A 24,391-nucleotide genomic window follows, 5' to 3' on the forward strand; every position below is an offset into this window, starting at 1 on the left:
TCTGTTGTAATATTTGCAAAACCTCAATTGCAGCAGGCTTAATTAATGCAAAGTTAAAGAGATGTCGGCCTTCATAGCATTTAACTGTTTAGAATTTAGGATCTCATGCCGCAGCCTAATTAAATACAATATTTCTCAAATCTAATATAATGTCTCTCCTACATTATGGAAAGCAATGTGCATCAAGATTACTTCAGAAGGCCATGGGCCAGTCTTTGGAGGCTAAAGGACATGCACTGTATGTTATACATGGTTTAGAAATATGGTCTGCATGTGACAAACTGAATGTAAAGCATTGGCTTTTTAAGATGGTATACTGCCATCTGCTGTTTGGTGCTGTAACGTCACCATGCTGTTTCATTTGTACCCACACGTTACAAGGCACACGATGGGAGATAAGTCTCTCACAAACCTAGGATGACTGTGTTTTAATAAAACCTGAAATCCCCATGATATCAAGATAATATTGAGGTTGCAAAGAACATATAGTATTTTACTTACATTTAAATTACATATCCTTTATAGTTTGCATTGTCTAAATAATCCGTTATAACAATGTTATGCAAAATGTTATGTTTAGCCTATGAGATGGACAGTTGTACTTGAACAATGAATCAAAACAGAAATTGAGTTTAAAAGGTCAAAATTGCTTTGTCCCACTTTGCAAACAGCCGTTTTGCTGTTTCACTGGCTAATCGTGTTTTTACCTCATCGCACAAAACAGATACGCATTTCCATTGGTCAATCTGAACAACTCTGTCGGACAACCACTGTCTCTCTGTGCTTTGACATCCGATGAGAAAAACAACTGCATGCGGTGCAAAGCATCATATTACGATTCCAGAGCGACCTCTGCTATTCTGCATTGAGCTTGGGGATTGTAGTTTAAAGTGCGGCGTTTCATCGTCATTTTGTCGACATGGTGAACCACAGCTCCCATAATTCCACGGTGGAAGTGAAGCTGTCATGCTTGTGTTGTGCTTTGGGTTTTTTTGTTATTGTTTCGGGTTAGTTGAGCAACTGAGCCCAAGGAGGAAAGCAAGTCTGTTTTGCTCACATTTTTAATGTTTTGTCACGCATTGTGACACCTGTATCTGATAGATACGGCTCGTTTAGATAAAGAAGTTTACAAAGCGAGGGTGATAAAGGTAAGCGAGATACGAGGCAGTCGATAGATAATGTGCGCAGATGTCTTTTGCAGTTAACAAAGTCTGTTATATTCTTGCCTTGCGTGCACGCGCGGCACATTATCTAATTTGACAATGATAACTAATGAGTACCTGTTCAAATCTACCTTTAATGGCTTTGTTAAATGTTTGTTTATCTAAGCTCGCATCGACGTGGATTGCGGTCTTCTCGACATGTGCTACTGTTGGGCCTCAAGCCTCGCGCTGTGTAATGTGAACCCTCCAAACGCTAGCTGTATATTTTAGTCACTGGTCTGTAGTATTTGACGGCATCTGAAAAATGTTCTGCAGTATTAACAAAAGAAAAGCTCCCTCCCTTATTCCTAAATTTAGATCGATGCTTTACTAAAAGAGAAAACTCTACACCCCTATAATTAAACTGGATTAGCCGACCTCAGGGATAGATATAAAGTATGGGAAAGTGACAGTTAACTCACAATTGCAGCATGTACACTATGTCATTAAAGAGCTTTTAGAGTTCCCCCTAAATATTTTTCTCTTGCACATTTTGTCATATTAGTCTGTTGAATTTCTGCCATAGGGTACATTCAACAATTGTGCACATACAGTATGACCTAGTGTGGAGTTAAGATGCTAACAATGAACTATTCTAACCTAATAAATAATGCTCACTGTGAGCCACACATCTCTCCATGTGATGTGGTTAACTGCAGGCATGAATTCCTTAAAAATGGTCAGACAGTGTATTTGCCGGTGGAATTTGAGCCCTATACATGCTGGAGGCCCCATAGTGTACACCTTGTACTGCATGCTTACAAGGAACGGTGTACAATAGCAATTGATGTTGACGATGACGGAAAAAGCCCTAGTGACAAACATGTTTTGTCATGTAATATAAACAGACTGCCAGCTATTTCACAATTAGCTTATCTTACCATGTATGTCAGCTTCTTTCTTAGAAATAAAGAGTTGGAACTAGGGCCAGGCGATAGGGAGAAAATCCAATAAAAATATAATTTTGACCAAATTACCTCGTTACCGCAAATATATTGTAGAGTTGACTATAGGTGCTTTCACAAAATATTTACACAATGAGATTTTTGATAAATAATCATCAGTAATAAGTGGGTAAATGCAAAAAATACAACTGTCTGGTATGTTCAGAAATTGACATAACTGTACTGTAATGCAGCCTTTAAAACTAGGAAAAGACAACACATGCCATATTACAATATCCAAAATCTAGGATAATATCTAGTATTATATCACAAAATCGATATAATATCTATACATTACCCAGCTATAGTTGAAACTTTCTGTTTTTGTCGCCTGTAGGTGCAACATAACCTGCCTTTATTGTGTTGCCATGGAGAAACCCTGGCGGGTGGAGTTCAGAAATGTGGGCTGCAGTTACTTCCCTCAGAGCAGAGTCGATTGCCACTACACACTGAGCTCACAGCACAACTGGGCCAGCAATGACTGGATAGGGCTCTTTAAGGTATTGTTAATCTGATGCCTGTAATAAAAATCAAGTGAATAAGGATGTATTTAACTGCAAAATAACAGCATTATTTCTTCCTCAGGTGGGATGGTTATCAGTGAAGGACTACCACACGTTTGTTTGGGCACTTGCCCCGGCCGACAATCAAGAGGGCACAGATGTCAACTGCTGTGTGCACTTCCAGGGTACTCGTGCCCTTGTTTTCTAACAGTATTTTATTTCCCATAGTTAGGCAGAATCTAGTACAGTGCTTGGATCTGCACATAAAACCTTCAGCAGGAGATTGATGTTTCTGTAAATGGAATTGCTCTCTTGTACACAATAGGGTAGCGAATGGTGTATCGAGTGGAGGAAAATGTTAAGTTATTTCTATCTTAAAATAGTATTTCCACAGATGTGGAAGGAAAAACTATCCTGTATGGAAGATAAATATCCCCCTCAGCTTGGATAGCTTGGTTTGAATTAATTTCTTGAGGTTGAGTAATGAGGATGACAAAGACAATGGCTTTGTCCACCAATAGTCACTGAAGAATACAGTGCTCACTCTGTTCTGTCTAGCAGTGGCAACTGATAAGCCTGATTAAGTGCAAAAGGGACGTGCACCAGGAGTGGCGTTGAACTCTAGAATAATGACTTAAAACTCACATGAACAGAATGTCATTCTACATTGGAAAAATAGTAATTGACAAAGAACCTGCTGATGGTCCCTTATCAGCAATGCAGGGATTTAAAAAGAAGGTTTGCGGGCAGCACTGACCAAAGCTGGTGCTGGAAGTTACAATGGGCCTACATTTGCTGTATGTAATTCTTCCTTTGTTTTTCATCTGGTCCTTTTACTGTGCATTGTGAAATTAGAGGAAAACTAAATCACTCTAAACAATAACATAGCCTGTGTGAGATAATGATAATATTAGGTTTTATTAACGTTGGCTTACTTTATGGGCTCGATGAAGTCACGGTCAGATTCGGCAGCAGGTGTCATAATTTCATCAGTCCTGTTTTGTTGAGGAATAAAAATGAAAGAATTAAGACTGGATATAGGGACATATGCGGTTCAACTCAATAGTCTGGAAATCTGTTGCTACGTTTTTAATGGCTCAACCAGTTGCCTGTATTAGCATTAGCTATGCTGGTAAACGTAACGTTAGCCTGATACTTTCTGAGACCGAAAGCATGCATCATTAACGTTAACATCATGCTGTTTGCTTTTTTTAGTGAACATGTAGCTTACCTTCATATTTAACAAGTGTGTTTAATTAGCAGTTACCTTGTTAGCGCATACTACAGTATTGGAGCAATATACACAGTAGGCTGCTCCTCAGAGCACCTGTCCTCAGTTACTGGTTTTACTAGCTAACGCTAGCTAACTAACTAACTAACTTTCTGAACAAAATCCAGTTGATTCTGTCATGTATTCACTTAACAGTCACAGGTTAAACTTAACATTCTCATCCAAGTTAACCCCAGTAGGACAGAAAACAACCGTACCTCACAAAAGCGATTATGGTTATTTATTTATTTAAGAACATTGATTGTTCAAAGTTGGCTAGCTAACGTTAGCACTGAATCAGCGCGGTCTGAGTTACACCAGGATGCTGTGCTCATTAAGTACTTCAGCGGAAGAATAACTAAAACAGGAACTCACTCGAAGTAAGCGGGAATTATTGACGATATGTCAGAATGGGAAACGTTTATTCCAGGTTACTGTAAAGTTACAAAACTTCAGCGAAATCTTAAGGAGTTTGCGTAATTCCCACCAAAAAGTTTGCCAACGCTGTAAAATTTAAATATGGCGCCTAACGCCATTTTTTTCTTTATCACTAACCTGTGCGGACATACCTGAGTGCTGCCACTGGTGGTAAGAAGCTGTACTGCAACCTTGTGCTCATACGTCACTGTTGTTGCAATACAGCAAAAAGTCTCGGAAATACAATTAGAATTTTCGTTTTATGCATTACAAAATGAAAACCATATTTGTAAAATAAATCCGTAAACTCTTTAAAGACTTGTATGAATACCAAAATACTATCTGTCAGGCTGTTTCATAAAGATGTATAGCTATCTTAAAAGGTGATTAACTCTTCCAAAAATAGAGATAGTTTAATTATCTAAAGTGCATTTAGCTTCCACCTTGTTCCTTGTTCAACACTATACATCATATAGTATCATTGGGAGACAGCTCATCAATGAAAATTGGGGTACTTTGAAACAATTATTCTTCACTGGAAATTTATTTCAACATGTCTCCTCTTTATTCCAACACTTTTTAGCCTCCTACCTACCCAAGCCCAGCTCCCAAGAGTATGAGTTTGTATACATCAATGCTAAGGGGGAAGTGTTCTCCCGCAGCTCCAAATTCACTTTCTGCGCTCCAAAGCCACTTGAGGATCTGGTGACCCTTGAGGAGGAGCCCCATGGAGAGGAAGGAGGCACAGACATGTTACTGGTAGTGCCAAGGGCTGAACTGCTGCAGGTACGCACAACAAATGCCAAATAGATTTACTAGACAAGGTATTGAAGGAGAGTTTTCAGTTTTCCAAAAATAAATGATTAAACAAATGCTGGGAAATCAATACTGTTGTTTACTGGTGGCACACAAAGACTAGAGCTCAATTATGATTCCCCATCCGCTGCACCGCTTCCTCCTGTATCTTGTTAGAGTCGACTGCAGGAATGTCTGCGAGAGCGTGCAGAGTTGCTCCAGGCGCAGGAGGCGGCGAACAAGCAGAGGGAGAAAGAGAAGGAGGAGTACAAGAGGGCGAGGGAGGCCTGGGACAGACGACGCAAAGGGTTAGAAAGTGATATCGCCAACCTGCAGGAAGAGCTAAAGCAGAGTCGGGAGAAGGTCAACGAGATGGAGATGGAGCAGAAGGTGGTGTATATAGAGCTTAGCAAATGACAGGGGCAAGATTATTTGACTAGGACCAATTTGCCACTTAGAATTTCCATACTTAGTTTCTGTATCTCCGGCCTTATACTCTGATGAAAACCACGTCTCTTCTCAAACAATGCTCTAATATAAAATTCTACAGTTATTCATTAAAATGTCTTGGTTTTTATATTAAAATGTTAAACGTAAAATATATATATATTTTTTTATGGATAGCCTATTCTATGCCATGATAAATTAAAATTCCTCATAAAAATGAAAATGCCTCTGGTCTGTTAGGAGAAACAGGCTTTTGGAGAATCACTAGCCCAACAGAAACGTGATTTATTGGATTCAAGGGAGGCGAGCAAAGTGCGAATCAAAGAGCTGGAGGAGGATGTCAAAACCCTGACTCAGACAACTTTAGAAAGAGAGACAGAGTTGGAAAGGTGTGACATTTTCTTTCTTTTTTCCGCTTTGTCTCTTCTCCTTTTTTGGGGTTTTATGTGTGTCTCATGAATACTTTTGATCATCAGTAACTAAATCTGTGTGTGTGCAGGATGAAGGAGAGAGCAAAGAGAGCAGGAGCTCAGAGAAAAGAAGATGAGTGTGAGAGAAAGAGCCTGCAGGTATTTATAATTCATTCTGCATATCATTCTAAAACGTGTGTCTCTGTTGTTCTTTTCTTCCACATCTCACTTCTCATCATGTCTTTCTTTTAGACCAAGCTGGAACAGACAGAAGGTGAACTCCGAAGTCTGTGTAAGGAGTTCCAAGTCCTGAGGAATTCGCTGGCCCAGAGAGACACAAGTGTCCTGCAGCTTCAAAACAGCATCACCACCCTCACCCAGAAACTCACCACTGCCCACAGGAAAGAGGTCAAACAAAGAGTTCTATTTGCACCTGACACCAGAATTTATTTGGGGCAAACAAATGATCTGAAATTACTGGAGATCCGATGTTGTTTTCTATTATACCTTTTCTTTGTGATTTAATCTTACATATGGATGTAGTTTTTCATAAATATGCTTAGCTTTAAATAAGAGTTATATGTCAGCACATCCTAAAACTTTGCATTGCAAATTCACTATTTGTTATTAGACTGGCATTATATGGGAATCACCTACAGTTACAGATATGTAGCCAATACACACTTTCATGTCCATTCATGGCCAGGCGGAGAACGAGGCCACACTGAAGGAGATGCGAAGCCTGCGGGAGCGTCTGAACGCGAGTGAGCGTGCCGCAGAGGGCTTGAAGAGTGATCTAAGTGCCATGGTGGTCCAGAGGGATCACGGGCAGAGCGAATTGCATCAGGCTCGTCTGCAGGCTGCCCAGCTCACCCTTCAGCTTGCAGATTCCAGTCTGGCCCAGAGAGAGGGAAGAGCCCGCTGGGCCCAGGAGAGACAGAATCTGCAGCGCAGTGCTGAGGTACTGTATCCCTGCAGAACATCCAACATCAAGTGCAGAATATAATACATTGTTACTGAGAAGTCCCATTACTGTCCAAATATCTTAATGTAATATTTCTGTCCTGATGTTTCAAAACAGCGTCTGACGGCTTCAAGATGAAATGTTCCCATAGCTCTCCTAAGTGGCAAACATAGTTTATCCTATTGTGCACTGCAGCTGTAAAGTCGAGTCAAGTTTTCACACATTATGTGTGTCACCCTGACAGAAGGACCACGAGCGTCTAGAGAAACTCAACACAGAGATGCAGAGGATGGAGGAGAGGCTGCAAGAGGAGAGGATGGAGAGAGTGAAGCTGGAGGTCGAGCTTGGGAGAGAAAAGGATTGCAACCGGGTGAGAAAGAATACTAAGAGCTTACTGCATTCAGTGTTTCTTATTAAAGGCTCCTTATGTTCACCTCAGTGTGTTTGTAGTTAATAAAACTACATTTACTATACAGAAATGACAGGAGCATTCAAATCCTCATCTAACTCCGTGCAAGAAAGCATTTACTCTGCTTCCAACACAGCTGTTGTTCTGAAATCATAGGATCTGTTATATTGTTCTGACAAATCCTGTCATCCTCTCATATCTGGCCCACAGGTTCAGCTGAGTGAAACCCGCAGGGAGCTCCAGGAGTTGAAGGCCAGCCTGAGGGTTGCCCAAAAAGAGAAGGAGCAGATACTTGCAGAGAAACGGGTCAGAAACACAGTTGGCTTAGTCACATGGGACAACTGGAATTTATGCTGACAAAAAGTTTTTCCAAAATGTGGGAAACCATACTGATTTTGGATTGTATATTAATGTGTAAACACTGCATACATTGTGTCACGGGTACTGACTTTGTGCCCTGTTTATTATCAGCTGATCTCGAGGCTAATTAATGGCTTGTATGGAATAACAAGTAAATTGCATCAGTTTTATTCTAATCAGGTCACAACTGCAGTACTTTAGTTGTTATCATCTTTAAATTTAGTACGAAGCCAAGCTCAAGTACACAATATACAGGGATTGTGAATGTTAGGAATCCTAACACATCCAGATTGTTTAGTCTGTTGTTGTCTTCTTAGTTGTTATTGTACAATATAAATTGTTTATAGTGCAATATAAATCAGTAGATTTCAGGGCAGTCACTGCTGCCGCTGTTAAAGTGCTTGCAGAGTTTTTGTTGGCTAACCACCATCACATTCATTCGCTCCTGGCAGAGTAGATAGTCAATGTTTTTAAAATCAGTGTCCAGCTTAATTTTAACATCCGCTATACGGGACCATAGGAGCCAATCTGTGGCACATCATAAATCAAACATGTTTATTGAACAGTGATAATGATGTTTATATAATAGCAAGTGTTGTGTGTGTGTATTTGTAACCGTTTTATGTGGGTTTGGCTTAAAGAAGTTGGACATCATGAGGGTTATGAGGGTGATGGCGGCTACAGCCATGATGAAAGAGCTGCACTGGTGTGTGATATGATGACTGTATTTTCCACTACAGGAGTTAATGGAATACTTCTGTCAGCTGGAGCAGAAGCTGGGAACAGTGGCCAGTGCCAAGTGGAGCGCTGCCCCGTTTGCCTCTACAGGTGAATGGAGCCACACATTAATCTACTGTGTGCCCTGCAGATGTGAACAGTAAAAATGTTAACTATCATTCAACAGCAACACTAAATATTGCTCAGAATGGTGTGCCGTGGGGGCCACAGGAGCAGTGCTCTGAAGAAAAGTGACCCCTTTTGCAATTGTTTCTATCTGGCAGGGCGGCCTGGCAGCACATTATCTGACTCTGAGGACGAGAACCCAGAGGCTTTGCAGCCCCTCCGTCCCCCAAGATCTCTGGGACACTACAGCCTGTGTGAGCCGGGCCAGCTGGACTCTTTGCTCCTCGCCACCTCTCCTTCCTCCCCCAGGGAAGTGGAGAGGAGCGCGGTAGTCATCAACCAACCAGCCCCACTCTCATTGCCACACCAGGCCAACGCTGACACTCTGGCGCACAGCTCTGATTCGGTGAGACACACTTTCTGAGCCATTCAGCGTCACCATAGTCTAATTGCATGTGACACTGAAAACGAGCTATGTAGTTCATGCTGATAGCCATGCACACCACTTAAACACGGACAGTGGATCATTTAATACAGACATTATCTCCAAGAAGTAATTAGGCCAATAGTCTGCAAGTTGTTAAGACTGTAATAGCTTCTCTCTCTGTGTGTGTGTGTGTGTGTGTGTGTGTGTGTGTGTGTGTGTGTGTGTGTGTGTGTGTGTGTGTGTGTGTGTGTGTGTGTGTGTGTGTGTGTGTGTGTGTGTGTGTGTGTGTGTGTGTGTGTGTGCGCGTGTATGTGTGTGTTGCTTTCTGGTGTAAAGGAGGAGGAATCTGATATACTTCAGTGTGCAAGACCCAGCTCTGGAGAGGAAACAGCACTTTTGCTTCCTGAGCAGGCTGACACTGTTCTCAGGTACAACCTTCCCCTCAAACACATATTCATAAAATATTTCCACACACAATGGCCCCTTCCTGCCCCCATACTTCCGGCGCCTTTGCTTGAACCACACCCATATTCAAACGTTGCCTTCACTACCCATCTGTCTGTAAAGTTGTGACTGCATCTTGCACAGTTGTGACACTGTCATGGTGACAGACAGACAGAGAGACATATAAACACCTCCCAAAATACTTAAGGCCTCTGTGGTAGTTTCTGTTACAATAGGTGAGACTCACAAGGTGAAAACAGGACCAGCGTTGCTGTCACAGCTGGCAACAAATCAAACACAGTTAAAGATTTAAAGTCCAAACATGGAGCTCTGCATTACTGGCTGCATATTAAAATTATATTTTTTTTTAGGCCAAACAATTCAACAATTGTTTTCCTGTAATGCTGGCTGGTTTGAAACAGCGATGTTTAATATTTTATGAGCCCATGGCTTTATTCGTGTGTACAAATCTCTAACTCTACAAAGCAATTATTGAACACAGCAGTCAGATAAATGCAGTGGAGGAAAAATCATATTTATTTCTTAAATATAATGAAGTTAAAGCCTAAAGTATCTTAAAACGGAAGAATAAGGTACTCGTACTTTAAAATTGTACTTGAACATATTACATGAGTACTACGTTTCTTTCTACCTCTGGTCTCACACGGAAATTGTTTCAGGCGCACATGATGAATTCAAAGCTTGACACATGCGACCAGTTATTTATGGTGACAGGGTGAGTATGGCTGGAAGATAGAAGTTTTGAATATGTGGTCGTAAAAGAAGTTGAGTTCGGGTGAGGCGGGGGAGACTGTGTGAGACAGAGCTGAGGCGTGGGAGGGGCAAGATGGGAGGACAAGGGGACAGATAAGTTGACAGCAAGCTGTAGCAATGATTTACCTGAGGGGTGTACCGCAGTCACGGGCCAATTTTCAGCATCATTAAAGCCCTCTCTCTCCCACTCACCCGCTCCTTCAGTCTAACCTCCTCTTTCAACCAGAATGTGTGTTTCTTTCAGTTTTTCACACACGAACACTCTGCTTTGTCTCCTCCAGTGATCTGGCTGACACCTCGCTATGGTAACCAGTTGACATCCAGCCCCCGCAAGCGATCTAAACGGGGAAAAAATTGGACTATCTTGGAGTTAATGTAGTTCCACGTTGCTTCCACCAACAAGCACATATACAGCTCAGTCACTACACAGACAAAATGTTATATATGCAATTTACATTGTATTTGCCATGATCCTTGGTTTTCCTCTCTTAGACTGTTGTGTTATTGCCCTCGCTGTTTTGTGTTTAGGAGTGACATAATGCTTGTGGTGGCAGGTCAACTCTGTGTTTATGACTGACATAAGACTGTTGCACAGTTTGAAACAGCGTGCTTTTGGGCACGGGCTCTAGCGTTTGAGAGTTCACAGGCTGTAGCAGAATGATTTCTGTTGAATCATTGCTATGTCGAGAGCTTTACGATGGATGTTATGTCGTTTTTATGACATTTGTGATTAGGAGTCATGACAGGCACTGTAATTATGATGTTTTGTGAAGGCCCAGCTCCACTGGAAATCATGACAAAACACTCTTCCAGCATTAAATTCTCCACAGCAGCTTTGAACGCTATTCACAACAGCATAAAGTAATGATACAGCCTCGTGCTAGAATTGCAGTTATGTAGGTCTATAACATAATCTTTCTCCTCCATTTACTCATAACTAAGATTTGATATGCACTTTCCTGTATGCATTAGCAGTTGATTGTTGTCATTCAGATGCAGTTACGGAGATTTAGTGACGCAGTGGCGCTCTAATACGGACAAGCATTTGAAATTGGAAGCTTATTGAACAGATTGTTTTAAAGTCTATTAAATAGATGCCAGATGCAACTTTCTACTTCAGTACCTTCATATCATCATTATTATAAAAGTAATGCTCATAAGCTTTTCATTATAGATCAGCTGTTTTTACTTGTAACGATCCTGGATTTAATAAAAATGAAAGGGTAATTTACTAGCTGGCCATTTGGATATGTAGTGTTTGTTACAGTTTGTATTTTACAGAAATCTTTTCTCAAATTCATGAAGTTCTAAATTTGTGCCTAAAAAAATCTAAAAAGAGTCAAAGATAAGCATCTTTATAGATCCTGACATTATGAAATGGTGTTGGTATTTTCCTCTAGCTTGATGGCAGTATACACAGCCTAATAAAAAATAGTTGGCTACCTTTTAATCAATACCATTTGCATTTTCCATGATTTTCTGTTTATAATTAACTTGAGTTATGCTGCAGCAAACTTATATTCAGGTTAAGTTAGGTGTTTTCACACAACTGTCAATGTGTGACAAGTTTTCCATGCTTGGCTAAGAAGATTAGAAACCGATGCTTGATTTTTATCTGCTGTATTTGCACCCTATTTTTACTATCAAAGACTTTTTAGATGAATAGTTGATATATGGATTCTTAATATGTCAGTTGTGTCCTTTTCATCATTATAATTATCTTTATTAATATCATTGTGTGTTGTGTTTACGGATAGTTAATCAGCACTTTTTGTTTTCACCTTCTGCTTTCAAAGACTCATGTTTGACTCTATTAAGATTTGATATATGAGTTATGTTTTTGCAAGATATTGGTGCTAATGAAAGGGAATGTTGAGTTTAAGGTGAGAGAAATTGATTTTGACTGTTTAAACGGGAGGAAAAGGATTTTGAAGGTAGTCATGAAAGGAGTAAATGTCTGTCCATCCTCATGTTACTGGGTACATGTTGATTCTCCTTAGTATAAAAGTGGGAATGTTTTGAGGCGCCTGGTATTCTTTCCCAGTAGATAACACACTACACTACAATACATGTATTCTCCATAGTCCTTGTTTGTGCTTGTAATCTGACTTTATGTTTTAGGGAAGTTATTTTTTTGTTGTTCCACTGAGAGCTCCAGTACGAGTGCACCTCGTCGGGACACCGTCTCCAGTTGCAATAAAGCTCCAGTGGTTATGGTTTGTTTGGAAGTTTTGTGTGTGAAGGTTATCCCACATGTACACCACTGTGTATTTTCTCATCAGTCATATACGTCTTTGGGTGGGGTTTGGCTATATAATAAAATGGTTTATGTATCTATTATTTGGTCTAATGTGTCTTTTTCTGGCCAGAGATCATAGCGATATTTTGCTTTTCACATGACATTTCACTGGTAATTAACTATGCCATTTGTTTTCACACATCTGTATAACCTTTATCCCCTTTTGGCTCTTTGCCTGTTTCAAATACATTTCTCATTCTGGATTTTCTCTCCACTCACCTTTGGCTCTCCCGCACGTTCCCCTCAGGCCTGACCTCCCCATCATCTTCATCCTTGCGTTTCCCCACTCCTCCGGCAGTCTCTTGCCTCTTTCTTTTAAGCTTCCATCTACCACACTCCCTCCATCTTAAGTCTGGGGTGACGGTAGCTAATTATAAAATCAATGATGCCGTGCTGCCTAGTTTACAGCCCCCTCTAAAACCTTAACTGGGAAATCACTGTGGGATTGATGACTCCCTCACTCTTTATCTCTTTTAATTAGAAATGTAAAAGATATGAAGACCCAGAGGCCAGAACACATCTCCTAGTTTTTATGACCCCAACGTTCCTCGCCTTCCCCAGCTCTCACTCCCCTTCCTCAAATCACCCCTTTCCTTACCTGGCCTTGTTTATTCCCTCTTCCTCCCTTTCTGCTGGCACACCCTCCATTCTCACAGATACTTTCTGCATACTCTTTCTTTAAGATCCCCCAACTGCCTCTCTGCTCGCACAGTGGAAGGTGTTAAATTTATGGTCTTTGCATTTGAAAACGTTTTTCACATTCCCCTCTCCCCTCCTCCCTTGACTGATTCCCAACCTTTCATTTACTGCATAATGTAACAAATGACGAACATGTCCTTTCTGTCTGTTCTGACCCAAGCAGGAGACATACTGTAAATGATGGGCTGTTTCACAGTGTGACCCCGCTTCCACCTCCATGCATCTCGCACATGACATATAGGCCTTTCTGTCTTGTATATAGCTATAGGGTCACACAGAAAGACCCCACAGTTTCTTTTCGATCACAAGCACCTCGAGTGCCTTTATCACACCCTGAGTTCAGGCCCTTCCTCCCGAACTGCTGCCAGGAGCACTTGGGTTCAGTGAGCTTTATCCTCCCGATCACTCTTTGAGGAGCCAGCTTCTCCTGCTCCATTATCTCTCCTGTGTGTTGACTCAGGTACCACTGCAGTTAGCTTATGTTCAGAGCAAACTCAGCAAATGTGCTCTCTCTGTGTTTAAATATTCAAATCAATGTCTTTGGTATGCAACACTCATGACATATCTTCACGGATGCTTTACAATTTCTTTATGAATAATTGATGTCCTGAGGCTGCAAGAATATTACAAGGGAGATTTTACCCTTTATTGGTTCATTGTACAGTTCTTTTCCCAGGGGCTGTTCTTTTCCCATCTCCATCCTTTTTTTTTCATTTCCAGTGAAAAAGCCTTCCTACCTCAAGTAATTAGTTAATCCAGCATCACTGATGTGGAAGGATAAGTATATAGAAAACCTGCCTGGCTCCTTTAAACTCCCCCAAGCACACCCAAACCCTCTCGAGGGTTCCCATGGTAACACCTTGCAGGGGCAGAGTATATGAGACCATTTGATTGTTCCTTGTAAAATAGTGTATAAGGTATGGACCTTATTTTAATTCCAGTCTGGCATTATTGATCTGTCTTTAATGATAGTTAATTAAAGCAATCATATAATTGATAGAATCTCATCTCTGTTTATCACCCTCCTCTGATTCTCTCTCTCTCTCTCTCTATTAATAAAATCAAGATGAGGCATTAGTATCCCACACTGGTACGCTGGAAAAAAGAGAGATGTTTACTATCTCGGGATGTCAAGAGAGCTGGTCTTATCCGTCACAGTGACTCAAGGTAATACATCTTTGACAATAAATTACTCTTGATTTGTCTTGACATTTATAAGTAATCTGAAATGTGTTTCAAAGGTTTTCCTTGTTTTATTCATTTGCTTGTTTCAAAAGTAGTTTTTAAAAATATTCTGACAAATGTGTTGACTTTAAGTTAGGTTTAAGGCCCTGATGTTTTTTCACATTTCACAGGTTATTACGGAACTAGAGTCCGTTTTGGATCCAAGATGCTCCCTTTTACAAGATCGAATATCGCATGAGTCCAATAAAATCATGTTGGACCATGTTCGGATTGTTTAGCTGGAAGCATAATTTTTATTTTCTTTGGCAATATGAACACGATTCATATCTGAATTATTATCGTTTTCAATCTGCCAGATTTCTTTTTGATGAATAGTTTATGAAACATAAAAATAGGGGGTAAGTGCCCATTACAACTTTGCAGAGCAGCAGGAGATGTCTTCGAACGTCTTGGTTTGTTCAACCAAAAGTCCAATAACAAAGATATAATTAATATACAATGACATGGAAAGCAGAATGGCTTGTTGTTTCATTTGTGGTGTACACCTTTCTAATGTGCACTCTTTTCTGTACATGTTCACCTTTCAAAAAAACAATAAATAAATCCTAACAGACACATTTACTTTTTAACTTCTGAAGCACTCTATCTTTGAGACAAGACTTAAGGACTTTATGCTACCTTCAACTGCACTGTGAACAAATCTTAGAACAGACCTTTATCTGATGTCCTTGTTCAGCAGGAGGCTGTGATTTACTGGCCTCTGCACCCACAGCTCTCCATGACCTAACAGACCTTGTTCTTATCCTCCATGCAGCAGTGTTCACCCTACTGTCATGGTGCAAGAGCTCCCTCTACTGATACATTTGGTAACGCATGGTTATAGCCACTCAAAGCTACTACTTTACAGGGCTAAACTTGATCATTTGGCATGAGGAAGGAAAATTAAATTAATAAGTCCAATAATCTCACAAAAGTAGTTTATTGTGCCTCTTACTGTTTATATGGCTTTTCTTTGTATGACAAGAGTTGACATAAACAGACGGTAGACAACACCTTGGCCATGTTGAAAAACAAAAACCTAATCTCGATGTTCTGCCTGCATTACCATCACTGACATCATGACAAGCCAGCAGAGAGAGAGAAGGGATGAGGTCATCACACAGTTTTTGTGTGACAGCACCATGCTGAGAACATTCACCCAACGACTCAGCGCACGCCCACACGCACACGCACACGCACACGCAAACGCACACACACACACGCGCAAACGCACACACACACACACACACACACACACACACACACACACACACACACACACACACACACACACACACACACACACACACACACACACACACACAGGCGAACTGCCCGTATTCAGAAAGTGGGACCTCTCACCGCTACAGAAAGAATGTTCATATTGCTTCAAAGAGAGACAGAAAAAACATTTGTACTGTATTTCAGCCGCGCTCTCCCAGCTGATCGCCTACTGAGACATTTTGGCAATAAAGAAATGATACATGAGAACACATAATCCTCCACAACTCATTTAAAGGGAAGTGAGGATACACACAAGAAGGCAAAATGATATAATGGCTTTTGGGATGAGAAGGCTGTTAGATGCACGGATGCCAGTGCGAGCACAGGCGGGGCAGTGTTGATGACAATGATACATTTGTCCCCCTCTGTGAAGAGTCAGACTGGCATCCATGTTTTTTCTCAGACTTGTCGCCTTCTGTATACATATAGGGGGTTGAGCTGATCAAAACAGAGTCAAGAATACACACATAAATATTGCCTGTTTCTAGCATGCCTGACAGCAGCTAGGGTTTGGTCCTTACTGAAAAGCCCTGAGTCTGATTCCAAAATGTCTTCCATAAAGTTTCCTGCTTTCGACTTGCATATGTCTTTGATTGTTGCGTTGAAGCATGACGTTGCTACTGTGTGTGGATATTTTGTGTCCATGCTGAAAGTGTGGATTTGTCTACTGACATCATCAGGGAGTGCTCTAAGGTTGATTGTATTCTATATGTTGATGTTGTCATCAGTTTGGACATGCTGGATGAGATATAAGCTCGCAGACAGTAACTCTACTCTCAGCGGACGAGAGCGCCTTGCTTGAATAGAGGATCACAAAAGTGCTACATATACGGTCAAGTGTAAATCTCTGTCCGGGCAGGCTGTCGATGCCGGGTTGGCACGTCTGCTACAGCTGAGGGTAGAGGGCACGGAGTGTGTGTGTATGTGTCTGTTTGTTTGTGTGTGTGTGTGGAAGATCAAGGGTGTGTTAGTGCATGTGAGGGTGAGCGCTGGATCGTGGCTGGAGTCCCTGCCAGTAGTTAAACTCATGCTCCAAAGATGACTTTCCTAACTTTGGCACAAAGATACTTAATTCCATATTGACAGCTTCAGTTGGCTACAACGAGAGAAAATAGAATAATGCCAATTCCCTGATAACAGAAACTGATTAAGTCACTGCAACATAACAATAGTCTTCTGGGTTGATTATCATTGACATCCACAGTGAGCCAAAGTGCCCAAAAAGCCCCAGTTAAGCATATGTAGCTGATAAGGAAGACCCAGCCAGTTCTGATAACCCTTCTTTTCCCCAGAATATCTTCTCAGGAAAGCTCTTCTCAAAGAAAATACTCATTCAAAAGGATTCATATATAAAACCAGAATAACAAATAAAGACAAAAATGTAATGGTATATAGATATGTATGGACTTATTCATAAATTGAAGGAAAAAAAGAAAGTAAAGTAAAATGTAAAACAATCTCCACAAAAACAAAAGATTAGCATACTCAATTTGGTTTTGCCCTGTATTCTTGTTGTCTTTTGAGAAATGTGCTTGTTGTAATCCATCGAGTCAACTGCTCAGTTCTGGTGTCTGGTTTGGCCTTTCCCCTATTTAGATATAAACAACAATATAGGGGAAAACATGACGTTTATCTTTCTCAAAGAGTTTCTGTTCTTTTTGTCAGGTTAACTTCCCTCTTGGCTATGCCAGGAGTTCATATGGTTTGCTGCCATCTCTCCTTTACTTTATTGTTCTGTAGTTCACTTGTCATGGACCATGTGGCCTGAGTTAGAAGTGTCTCATAAGGCTCTGCTGTGCTCCGCTGTGGAAGACACAGTGATGTGCAGTAAGGAGAGCGAAAGGGGGAGGTAAGGCCAGCATTTTGTTGAGTTGAGTGAGTGAGGTTGTGTTGTAAGTATCTGTGTGTGTGTGTGTGTGTGTGTGTGGGTTTGAACCTGTATGTACTGTACATGAGTGTGTGTATGTATGAAATGCTCTGTTCACTGCGCCCTCCCAACAAGGCCTTTCCTTGAACCATCTATGGCATCCAGAACCCCCCAGGGCTCTCCATCACTGTCCGAGCCCCTGTCCCGATCTTCATCCCCCACATCCTCATCGTCGTCTTCATCCTCCTCCGGTGATGGTTCGCTGCCGTTCTCTGTGGCCCAGCTGTCGTCCTCATCCTCGGCCTCCTGCTTGACTTGGGCTTGTGGTGGGGGTGGAGGTGGCGGCGGCGGCGGCGGCGGGGGGCTCTCGCTGCTCTCTGTTTGGTCTTCAAAGGCCTCTGGGTTCTCAAGCATCTCCCTGATCAAAGGGGGCATTGGCCCTGGGATCTCCATCTTCAGAGTAATGGCTCTCTCCGCACCTGGAAGCAGAGAAAATGGCATTTGGTAGATTATTAATCATGTTTTAACACTGCTCCCATTGCCATAAAGATACACAAATGAAACACCAAGAGACTGAAGGTAGTAGAGGTTCAATGTCTTCCAGACAAAGCCCTCTCTGACAAATTGGTCAGGACAGCGGCCAGGCCTTTTTCAATTATCAAAATTTGATCTAGAATTAACCTCTTCACACTTACCTTTAGTGCTGATACCTCTAAGGTCGGTGATCTTCATCAGCATGCGAGGGAACATGTGAGGTTTGTTGGGGCGACGGCGGCGTGCATATATTTTTAGAGCCTCAAGAAGAGGCTCTTGCAGCTTATCCACTTTCTGGGGCTCCTCTAGATCCATACGGTCTGTTAAAGAGTGCAGAAAACACATTATAAACTCTATTATTTACCAGAATTGTAAATAGTCATAAAAAAGAAAAAGAAATGTAGAAAGTTTTAAAATAGTAAAATTATGAAATGAAATAATTCAGCTCTTTTACATTACTATTTCTTTCGGTATTTCTTGTAATTTTTTTTAACAAAAGTGATCCTTTTGGGACAATACTAACAATCCTAAGTGAGCACTACGGCAGTGAGTGGTCAGTGCACATTAGCAGTGTACTGACGGAAGTATGCGGAATGTGTGTATGTGTAAGTTGCAGTACCTCCACAGATGAGGCAGATGGCACTGAGGAGGCCAGTTTCTGTGTCGTCCATCTCCAGGGGTAGAAGCTGGCCAGCAAAGGCAAACACCAGGTCCGTGAGTGGTCCAAAGCCGGCGTTGTGCATCTGAGTCCGGTTGAGAGTCAGGCCATCCGAGAAAGTCATAGTGTCCTGTTCTGGAGTGTAGCGTGTGCAGATCCTCAGCATCTGTGGGCAAAAGAAGGTGGAAAACTTTGTAAGCATGGAGCAAAATATGATGTAGGCCTAATGGTGATTTAACAAAGTTTTCTGCAGCAGCAAAATATCTGTATTAGCTAAACACATAGATATCGACTCAAAGTATCATGTGTGCATAACTATTTTCACAACAAAAATTCAGTAGGCTTTAGTCTGGCTATCACCGGACCAAGCTCAATCTTTTAAGATTGAACATTGGTCTGGAAAGTTTGCTGTATATTTTCTACTGCACAAGAGGCGTGATCAAGTGGCATAGTTCAAATGACTCTGTACGTAATTGGATAGTCCTTCAACCAATCAGACCAACGATGTGGGTGAGTTAGCATGGATGTATTGATGCGCAAACACCGTGGATGTATTACGAGAAAACACGTTCACTTCGGTGGCCGCTATGTTGAATGTAAACGAGAAGCTGCTTGGTCACTTCTCTACCGTCATCATGTTAAACCCGCCAATAGGTGGATAAGGTGGATAAGGCAGTTTGTGATTGGTCCCCTCATAATTGTAATGGAAGCAGGATAGAAAGATGTGCAGGTTTACAGCCTGAGCATGAGCCTGAGCTACAGGACGACATCAAATCGCCGGCAGATTGTGCTGGGTTTAAGTAGGCTCAGTATTACTTGAACAAACCTTCCTGCGTTACCACTTTTCACCACCAGATGCCAGTATTTACTCATCTGTCAAGTTAATTTATTAGTAAGAAAAGAGGAAGTGAAGATGTCAAAAAGACCACAGTTTCTCACCAGAATGTCCAGGCAGGCTGACTTAAGTAGAGTGATCTGGTCAGCGATGGTGAGAGTGGTGAAACCCGGCAGCCGCTTGGCGAATTCCACAATCTTGATGATACATTTGGTGGAGAGCTCACTGAACTTGTCCCATAAACCCAGATCCAGCTGGACACGGTGGTCTGAGCTGGAGTTCTGAAAACACACACACACACGTGTGTTACAGAAGTGATGTGCAACCCTCTTTGCATCAAGAGCGAGCATTTCCGAGCTTCACAACACACAATTTACATTTTACATCAATCAAGGGGGGAGAAATCCATTTACATGTTGCATCAATCATTCAGAGGCCACACAGATGGCTTAATGGAGAACTGAATTAGTTAAACCACCACTATGTTGGGAAAGCTACGGTGAATTTACGTCTTTGCATGCAATCTGGGAGCCCTCAGTGATGGCGTAGCTTGAAGAATGTTGCCACACACAGTATGAGTGAACAGCTGTGTGTGTGTGTGTGTGTGTGTGTGTGTGTGTGTGTGTGTGTGTGTGTGTGTGAGAGAGAGAGAGAGACTTACGGTGGTGTATTTGCCCAATTGGCCAAGTGACGGGAAGGTTTCTTGGTGAGCTTTGCTGACTTTATTGACCAACTCCTCCAGCTCTCCACTTAGCTCGTAGCTTTCTGGAAGCACCAGCTCTTCCTTCACATCCTTCTTCTTCTTGTTTCTGTCATTGCGCACCGCTTTGTAAAGAAAAACAAGATGCAACAAAGATCAGCTACAGAAAGTTCCTCTTCTATATCTGTGATCACATCTAAAAACATCCACAGCACCCATACTCAGTGTCCTATATCACTGTTTTATCAAGGACATTGTGCTCGCTAGTAGAAACCAGAACTCAGTAGCAACGGAGATTTGTTCTTAACAGTTTTAACATATTTCCTTTAGCATGGGACGGATACTGGCTATCTCTTTCTTATCGCCGGCTCTCTTCCTTGTCCATCTCTCTATCCACTTGACCGGTGCACATAAGCCAGTCCTGCACTCTCTCTCACTCTGCCTCCTCTCCCTCCTCCTCCCATACTTTCCTTCCTCTCAGGATATCCAGTAATAGCAGAGGCACAATGTGATCCCGGTCCTAACACACATCTCACACAAACATTGCACCCACATACATGTCCCACGGGCTCTGTGAAGGGCAAGCAACTGCCACTTACACACACAAGGTTAAACTAAAGAGGTCCCATAACTGCACGTTTGATTTGGCACAGTGCGTGAATCCTGGCGCCATTAGCTTTCTCAAAATTCTAAATCATGTTCTTTGCTCTGTTGTCTTTATGAATGAAATCAGTATCTGTGCTGGCCACAGGGGCGAGGTTCTGTGGTGAAACAGGAACTCAGAATCATTTCGTTAAGTGATTAGTCAGGTTGGTAAAGTGCCCAGCCTCATCATCTGCTGCTGCATAGTTTGCCAGACTAAACTTTAAGAATAAAATAATAAGCTCACATCTTGTGAATAAGATCAGAACTGTCCTTTGGTGGTAAAAAGCCAAGTAAAACTTAAAAATCATCTGCTTGCCTATGTCTCCAATGTAGTCAGGTATATCATACTGTGTCTAATCTATGATATGCAGCATTTGTGTATGTGTGTGTGTGTGTGTGTGTGTGTGTGTGTGTGTGTGGATATTCACATGTGAATAAATATCCATGTTTTGAAAGTGGGTCTCTCTATATCTTGGGATTCCAGGGAGGGCTCACCTTCCTTCGACATGCCGACCTCAAAGCACTTTTGCAGCCTGCAGTACTGGCAGCGGTTGCGTGTGACCTTGTTAATCTGACAGTTCTTGTCTCGGTGGCAGGTGTACACCATGTTTTTCTGGATACTTCTGCGGAAGAAACCCTAGAGCACCAGGAAGTTAAAGACATTATAGTCAAGTCATCATATTTAAGATGTGACATATTTAACTGTTTCTCTTTCATTATAGCCCTTCTTTCATTTCTTTTTTACTAACTTGAATCCAGATTAGAAAAGCAAAACATTCTAGCATTTAAACTATTTGTATTGTCATGATCGGGGCTGTTCACTTTCTTTTTCTTTTTGTTAGTGAGTCAATTTTTCACTCTACAATCTAACCCACATAATATAAGTATCTTCAGACTGCCTACAAGACTCTTCCATTATTTTGAAAGAAAAGGCAGGTATAAGAATACCTAATATCGATTTTTGATGTGAAATGTAATGTAATAAATCCAGTGAAAGCAAAGCTCAAAAGGCTCCGGCAGGTTCTTCTCACCTTGCAGCCCTCACAGGAGCTGACCCCGTAGTGGTACCCTGAAGACTTGTCCTGGCACACAAAGCAGGGCTTGTAGACACGAGGTGGAGGAGGTGGAGACGGAGAACTGGGTACCATCTCCTCTGAGCTGGTGCTCTGGGTCTCCACCGCTATGGAGAACATAAAAAGAAAGACACACATGAGCACATGATTTTGTCACACATCATTGTCTCGCAGCTAGTCAGAAATGTTAAATGTGCACTTGTCAATACAGATGATTGAGTGTGTTCAACTGCATTCAAACATGATATGACAGCTGACAGCGTATCCAGCAAAAGATGCTGAGTAACGGCTATGTTCAGCCTGAAGTTGGATTGAGATATATTATCACATATTCTTTTTTGACCGGTCTCTCTGTGGGGCAGTACAGATAAGATAAGAGAGAGAGAATGAATCACAGGCTACAGTTTCTTTTTCCAGGACCAATTGCCACCCTAAGGGGCAGCACTCATGTTTGTGGAGATTATTGTTTTGTGTGAACACAGTGAAACAAAGGAAGGATGGCTGTATGACAGCAGAGACTAAATTGTTTTTTACAGAAGCAAGCAAGAGTCCTTTTGATTGACAGCTTGTCTGATAAGGTCGGGTAACAGAGTGAGCTGTTGCAGCCAAGAGTCATGGCTGGCTCTACTTCATTCCAAGGACTGACAACACCTCATGATGACATTCTGCACGCACAAGAGTAGACACATGTCCACACACATGCATGCAAAGCTCTTCCTCTAACTTTTAAACTGGAACACAACTGTCATGTCAGTGCAAACCTGAGTCACATACTTGCTATGGTACGTTAAACTTTACTCTGTTCCAAAGAGGAACACATACAGGCTCTATTAGATGTTCCAAGTGTGCAGCATATGGATTCCATACTTCCCCTGAGAAACATAAGCTGCTGCACACACATAGAACCAGACCCTCGTCATATGCTAGCCTGCACAAACTCACAGACACACATGTTGTATGGGGGAAGTATGGAATCCATACGCTGCACACTTGAACATCCACTTACCCAACAGCAGCTCTTTCAACTTTCACCCTTAGTTACCCTCAAACTTCAACCCCCCAACTCTGCATCCCACCACCCCAACACACAACCCCTATTTTCTCTTGTTTCCTGGCCCTAAATTCCTCAGTGCAGCCCTGCCAAGTTTTAATAGAGGCCTAAGCTCGTAAGGCGGCCTATAAAGGCAGTCCCATGGCTGGACTGGAGGCCCCAGCCCGGCTGGCCTACACTTTATTGGGACTCGGTCACCTTGGACAGCCATTCACACCACCAGCTGTAGCTCCCAGCCCGTAAAAAAAGCCAATCATAAAATAAAAAACAGGGAGGCTCTAAAATTCTAACTTTTACTGCCCCCACCTACCCCCAGCACCTTCAATGGAAAGCACAGAGGGCTAGCCTAAACTTAACCTACAACCCCCCCTCCTCCTTTCTCTCACACCCAAGGCTGAGGCAAAAACCACCAGCTTGGCTTTTTTTACAAGAGACTGGAGACTTCAAAAAGAAGAAAAAAAAGGGCATAAAAAGGGGAATTTGATAAAAAACAGAGAAAGGGGCAGAGAGGGAAAGGGGGAGGTAGGACACAGGTTGCTCCTGAGGGCAAATCTTGTTCAAGACCAAGCTAACCATTTCTTTCACTTCTGCTACAACTGCTGTGACTGCCCAGCTACAACCTCATTAATGACAGTAACAGAAATATGTCAGACATTTTTCATTGGTTGCCTGCTGCTCAAACATCTGTTTTTCATATACATATTTATATTCGACTATTCAGAATTCCCATTCAAATTCCTCCAATGAAAGCCTTACTTTGCTGGAGGCAAAGATGTTTTCCATTAGCTTTTAAGAGCGATCCCAAAGCCAAATGTGCAAATCAAACTAAAACCTGAAGTTTATACCCGCTGAATGTTTCTACAGCAGGTCTCGTATCTCCCTGGCCAGAATGCAACAAAGCAGTAGGGTCAGGGGGAGACCAAAAACCCTCTGAACGTGCCATGAACCTCTGTGTTTATGCAATAATAACAGCAGCAAATGAGGCTCCAGACCGTGTGCTGACAACCCTTTAGAAAAGGACAAACCATATGTGGCGTCAAGTAACGAACACTGACTGACTGTCTAAATGGAGGAAGAAAGCAAGCCAAACAGAGAAAGGCCATCTTGGAGAAAACTCGGACAGGCGATGAGAGAGAAAATACATCAGGCTCCGTCAACACACTGAACCTGGTTCCTGCCAGAGAACATGACTCCTGTACCCGCCTCCCAGACTTTGCCTCATTCAGCCTACTCCATCCAAAGCCCCCGCACCACTTACCCCAGGGCGCCACAGTGAGAGGGCCCTTTCAGGCAGCCCCTTTCCCCAGTCTCCT

General features: G+C 42.0%; 2 protein-coding genes and 1 long non-coding RNA gene across 5 annotated transcripts in view; 1 reads left to right on the forward strand and 2 right to left on the reverse strand.

Moving 5' to 3' along the window:
• The window catches only part of LOC117948357, a 50,601-nt gene extending 46,993 nt beyond the window's left edge, over window positions 1-3,608 (reverse strand). For both annotated transcript variants that reach the window (XR_004657419.1, XR_004657418.1), the window contains exon 1: window positions 3,585-3,608. This is a non-coding gene — a long non-coding RNA (uncharacterized LOC117948357). The remainder of the gene's footprint in view (window positions 1-3,584) is intronic.
• Window positions 938-10,640, forward strand: calcoco1a (calcium binding and coiled-coil domain 1a). Its single transcript, XM_034877943.1, has 15 exons — window positions 938-1,148; window positions 2,484-2,646; window positions 2,732-2,834; window positions 4,920-5,122; window positions 5,309-5,521; window positions 5,819-5,967; window positions 6,078-6,147; window positions 6,241-6,396; window positions 6,695-6,949; window positions 7,197-7,322; window positions 7,572-7,667; window positions 8,462-8,549; window positions 8,723-8,970; window positions 9,328-9,419; window positions 10,491-10,640. Exons 2-15 carry the CDS (start codon window positions 2,515-2,517, stop codon window positions 10,516-10,518), a joined length of 1,959 nt encoding a protein of 652 aa, XP_034733834.1. The 5' UTR covers window positions 938-1,148; window positions 2,484-2,514; the 3' UTR covers window positions 10,519-10,640.
• A 6,004-nt stretch (window positions 10,641-16,644) lies between these two features.
• The window catches only part of rarga (retinoic acid receptor gamma a), a 35,983-nt gene continuing 28,236 nt past the window's right edge, over window positions 16,645-24,391 (reverse strand). For both annotated transcript variants that reach the window (XM_034875629.1, XM_034875630.1), the window contains 7 exons: window positions 21,986-22,134; window positions 21,450-21,591; window positions 20,271-20,434; window positions 19,714-19,890; window positions 18,736-18,940; window positions 18,278-18,436; window positions 16,645-18,061 (listed from right to left, as the gene is read on the reverse strand). In XM_034875629.1, the coding sequence (XP_034731520.1) occupies window positions 17,697-18,061; window positions 18,278-18,436; window positions 18,736-18,940; window positions 19,714-19,890; window positions 20,271-20,434; window positions 21,450-21,591; window positions 21,986-22,134 (1,361 nt within the window). In that variant the 3' untranslated portion in view covers window positions 16,645-17,696. The remainder of the gene's footprint in view (window positions 18,062-18,277; window positions 18,437-18,735; window positions 18,941-19,713; window positions 19,891-20,270; window positions 20,435-21,449; window positions 21,592-21,985; window positions 22,135-24,391) is intronic.

This window comes from Etheostoma cragini, chromosome 7 (assembly GCF_013103735.1).
Source record: "Etheostoma cragini isolate CJK2018 chromosome 7, CSU_Ecrag_1.0, whole genome shotgun sequence".
NCBI classification, from domain to species: domain Eukaryota; kingdom Metazoa; phylum Chordata; class Actinopteri; order Perciformes; family Percidae; genus Etheostoma; species Etheostoma cragini.

Bases quoted from the DNA above. Each gene is read 5' to 3' on its own strand.
- calcoco1a (XM_034877943.1), top strand. From the start codon at position 2,515: ATGGAGAAACCCTGGCGGGTGGAGTTCAGAAATGTGGGCTGCAGTTAC. The intron at 2,647-2,731 runs GTATTGTTAATC...TTTCTTCCTCAG, and splicing joins ACTGGATAGGGCTCTTTAAG to GTGGGATGGTTATCAGTGAA. The intron at 6,148-6,240 runs GTATTTATAATT...TCTTTCTTTTAG, and splicing joins GTGAGAGAAAGAGCCTGCAG to ACCAAGCTGGAACAGACAGA.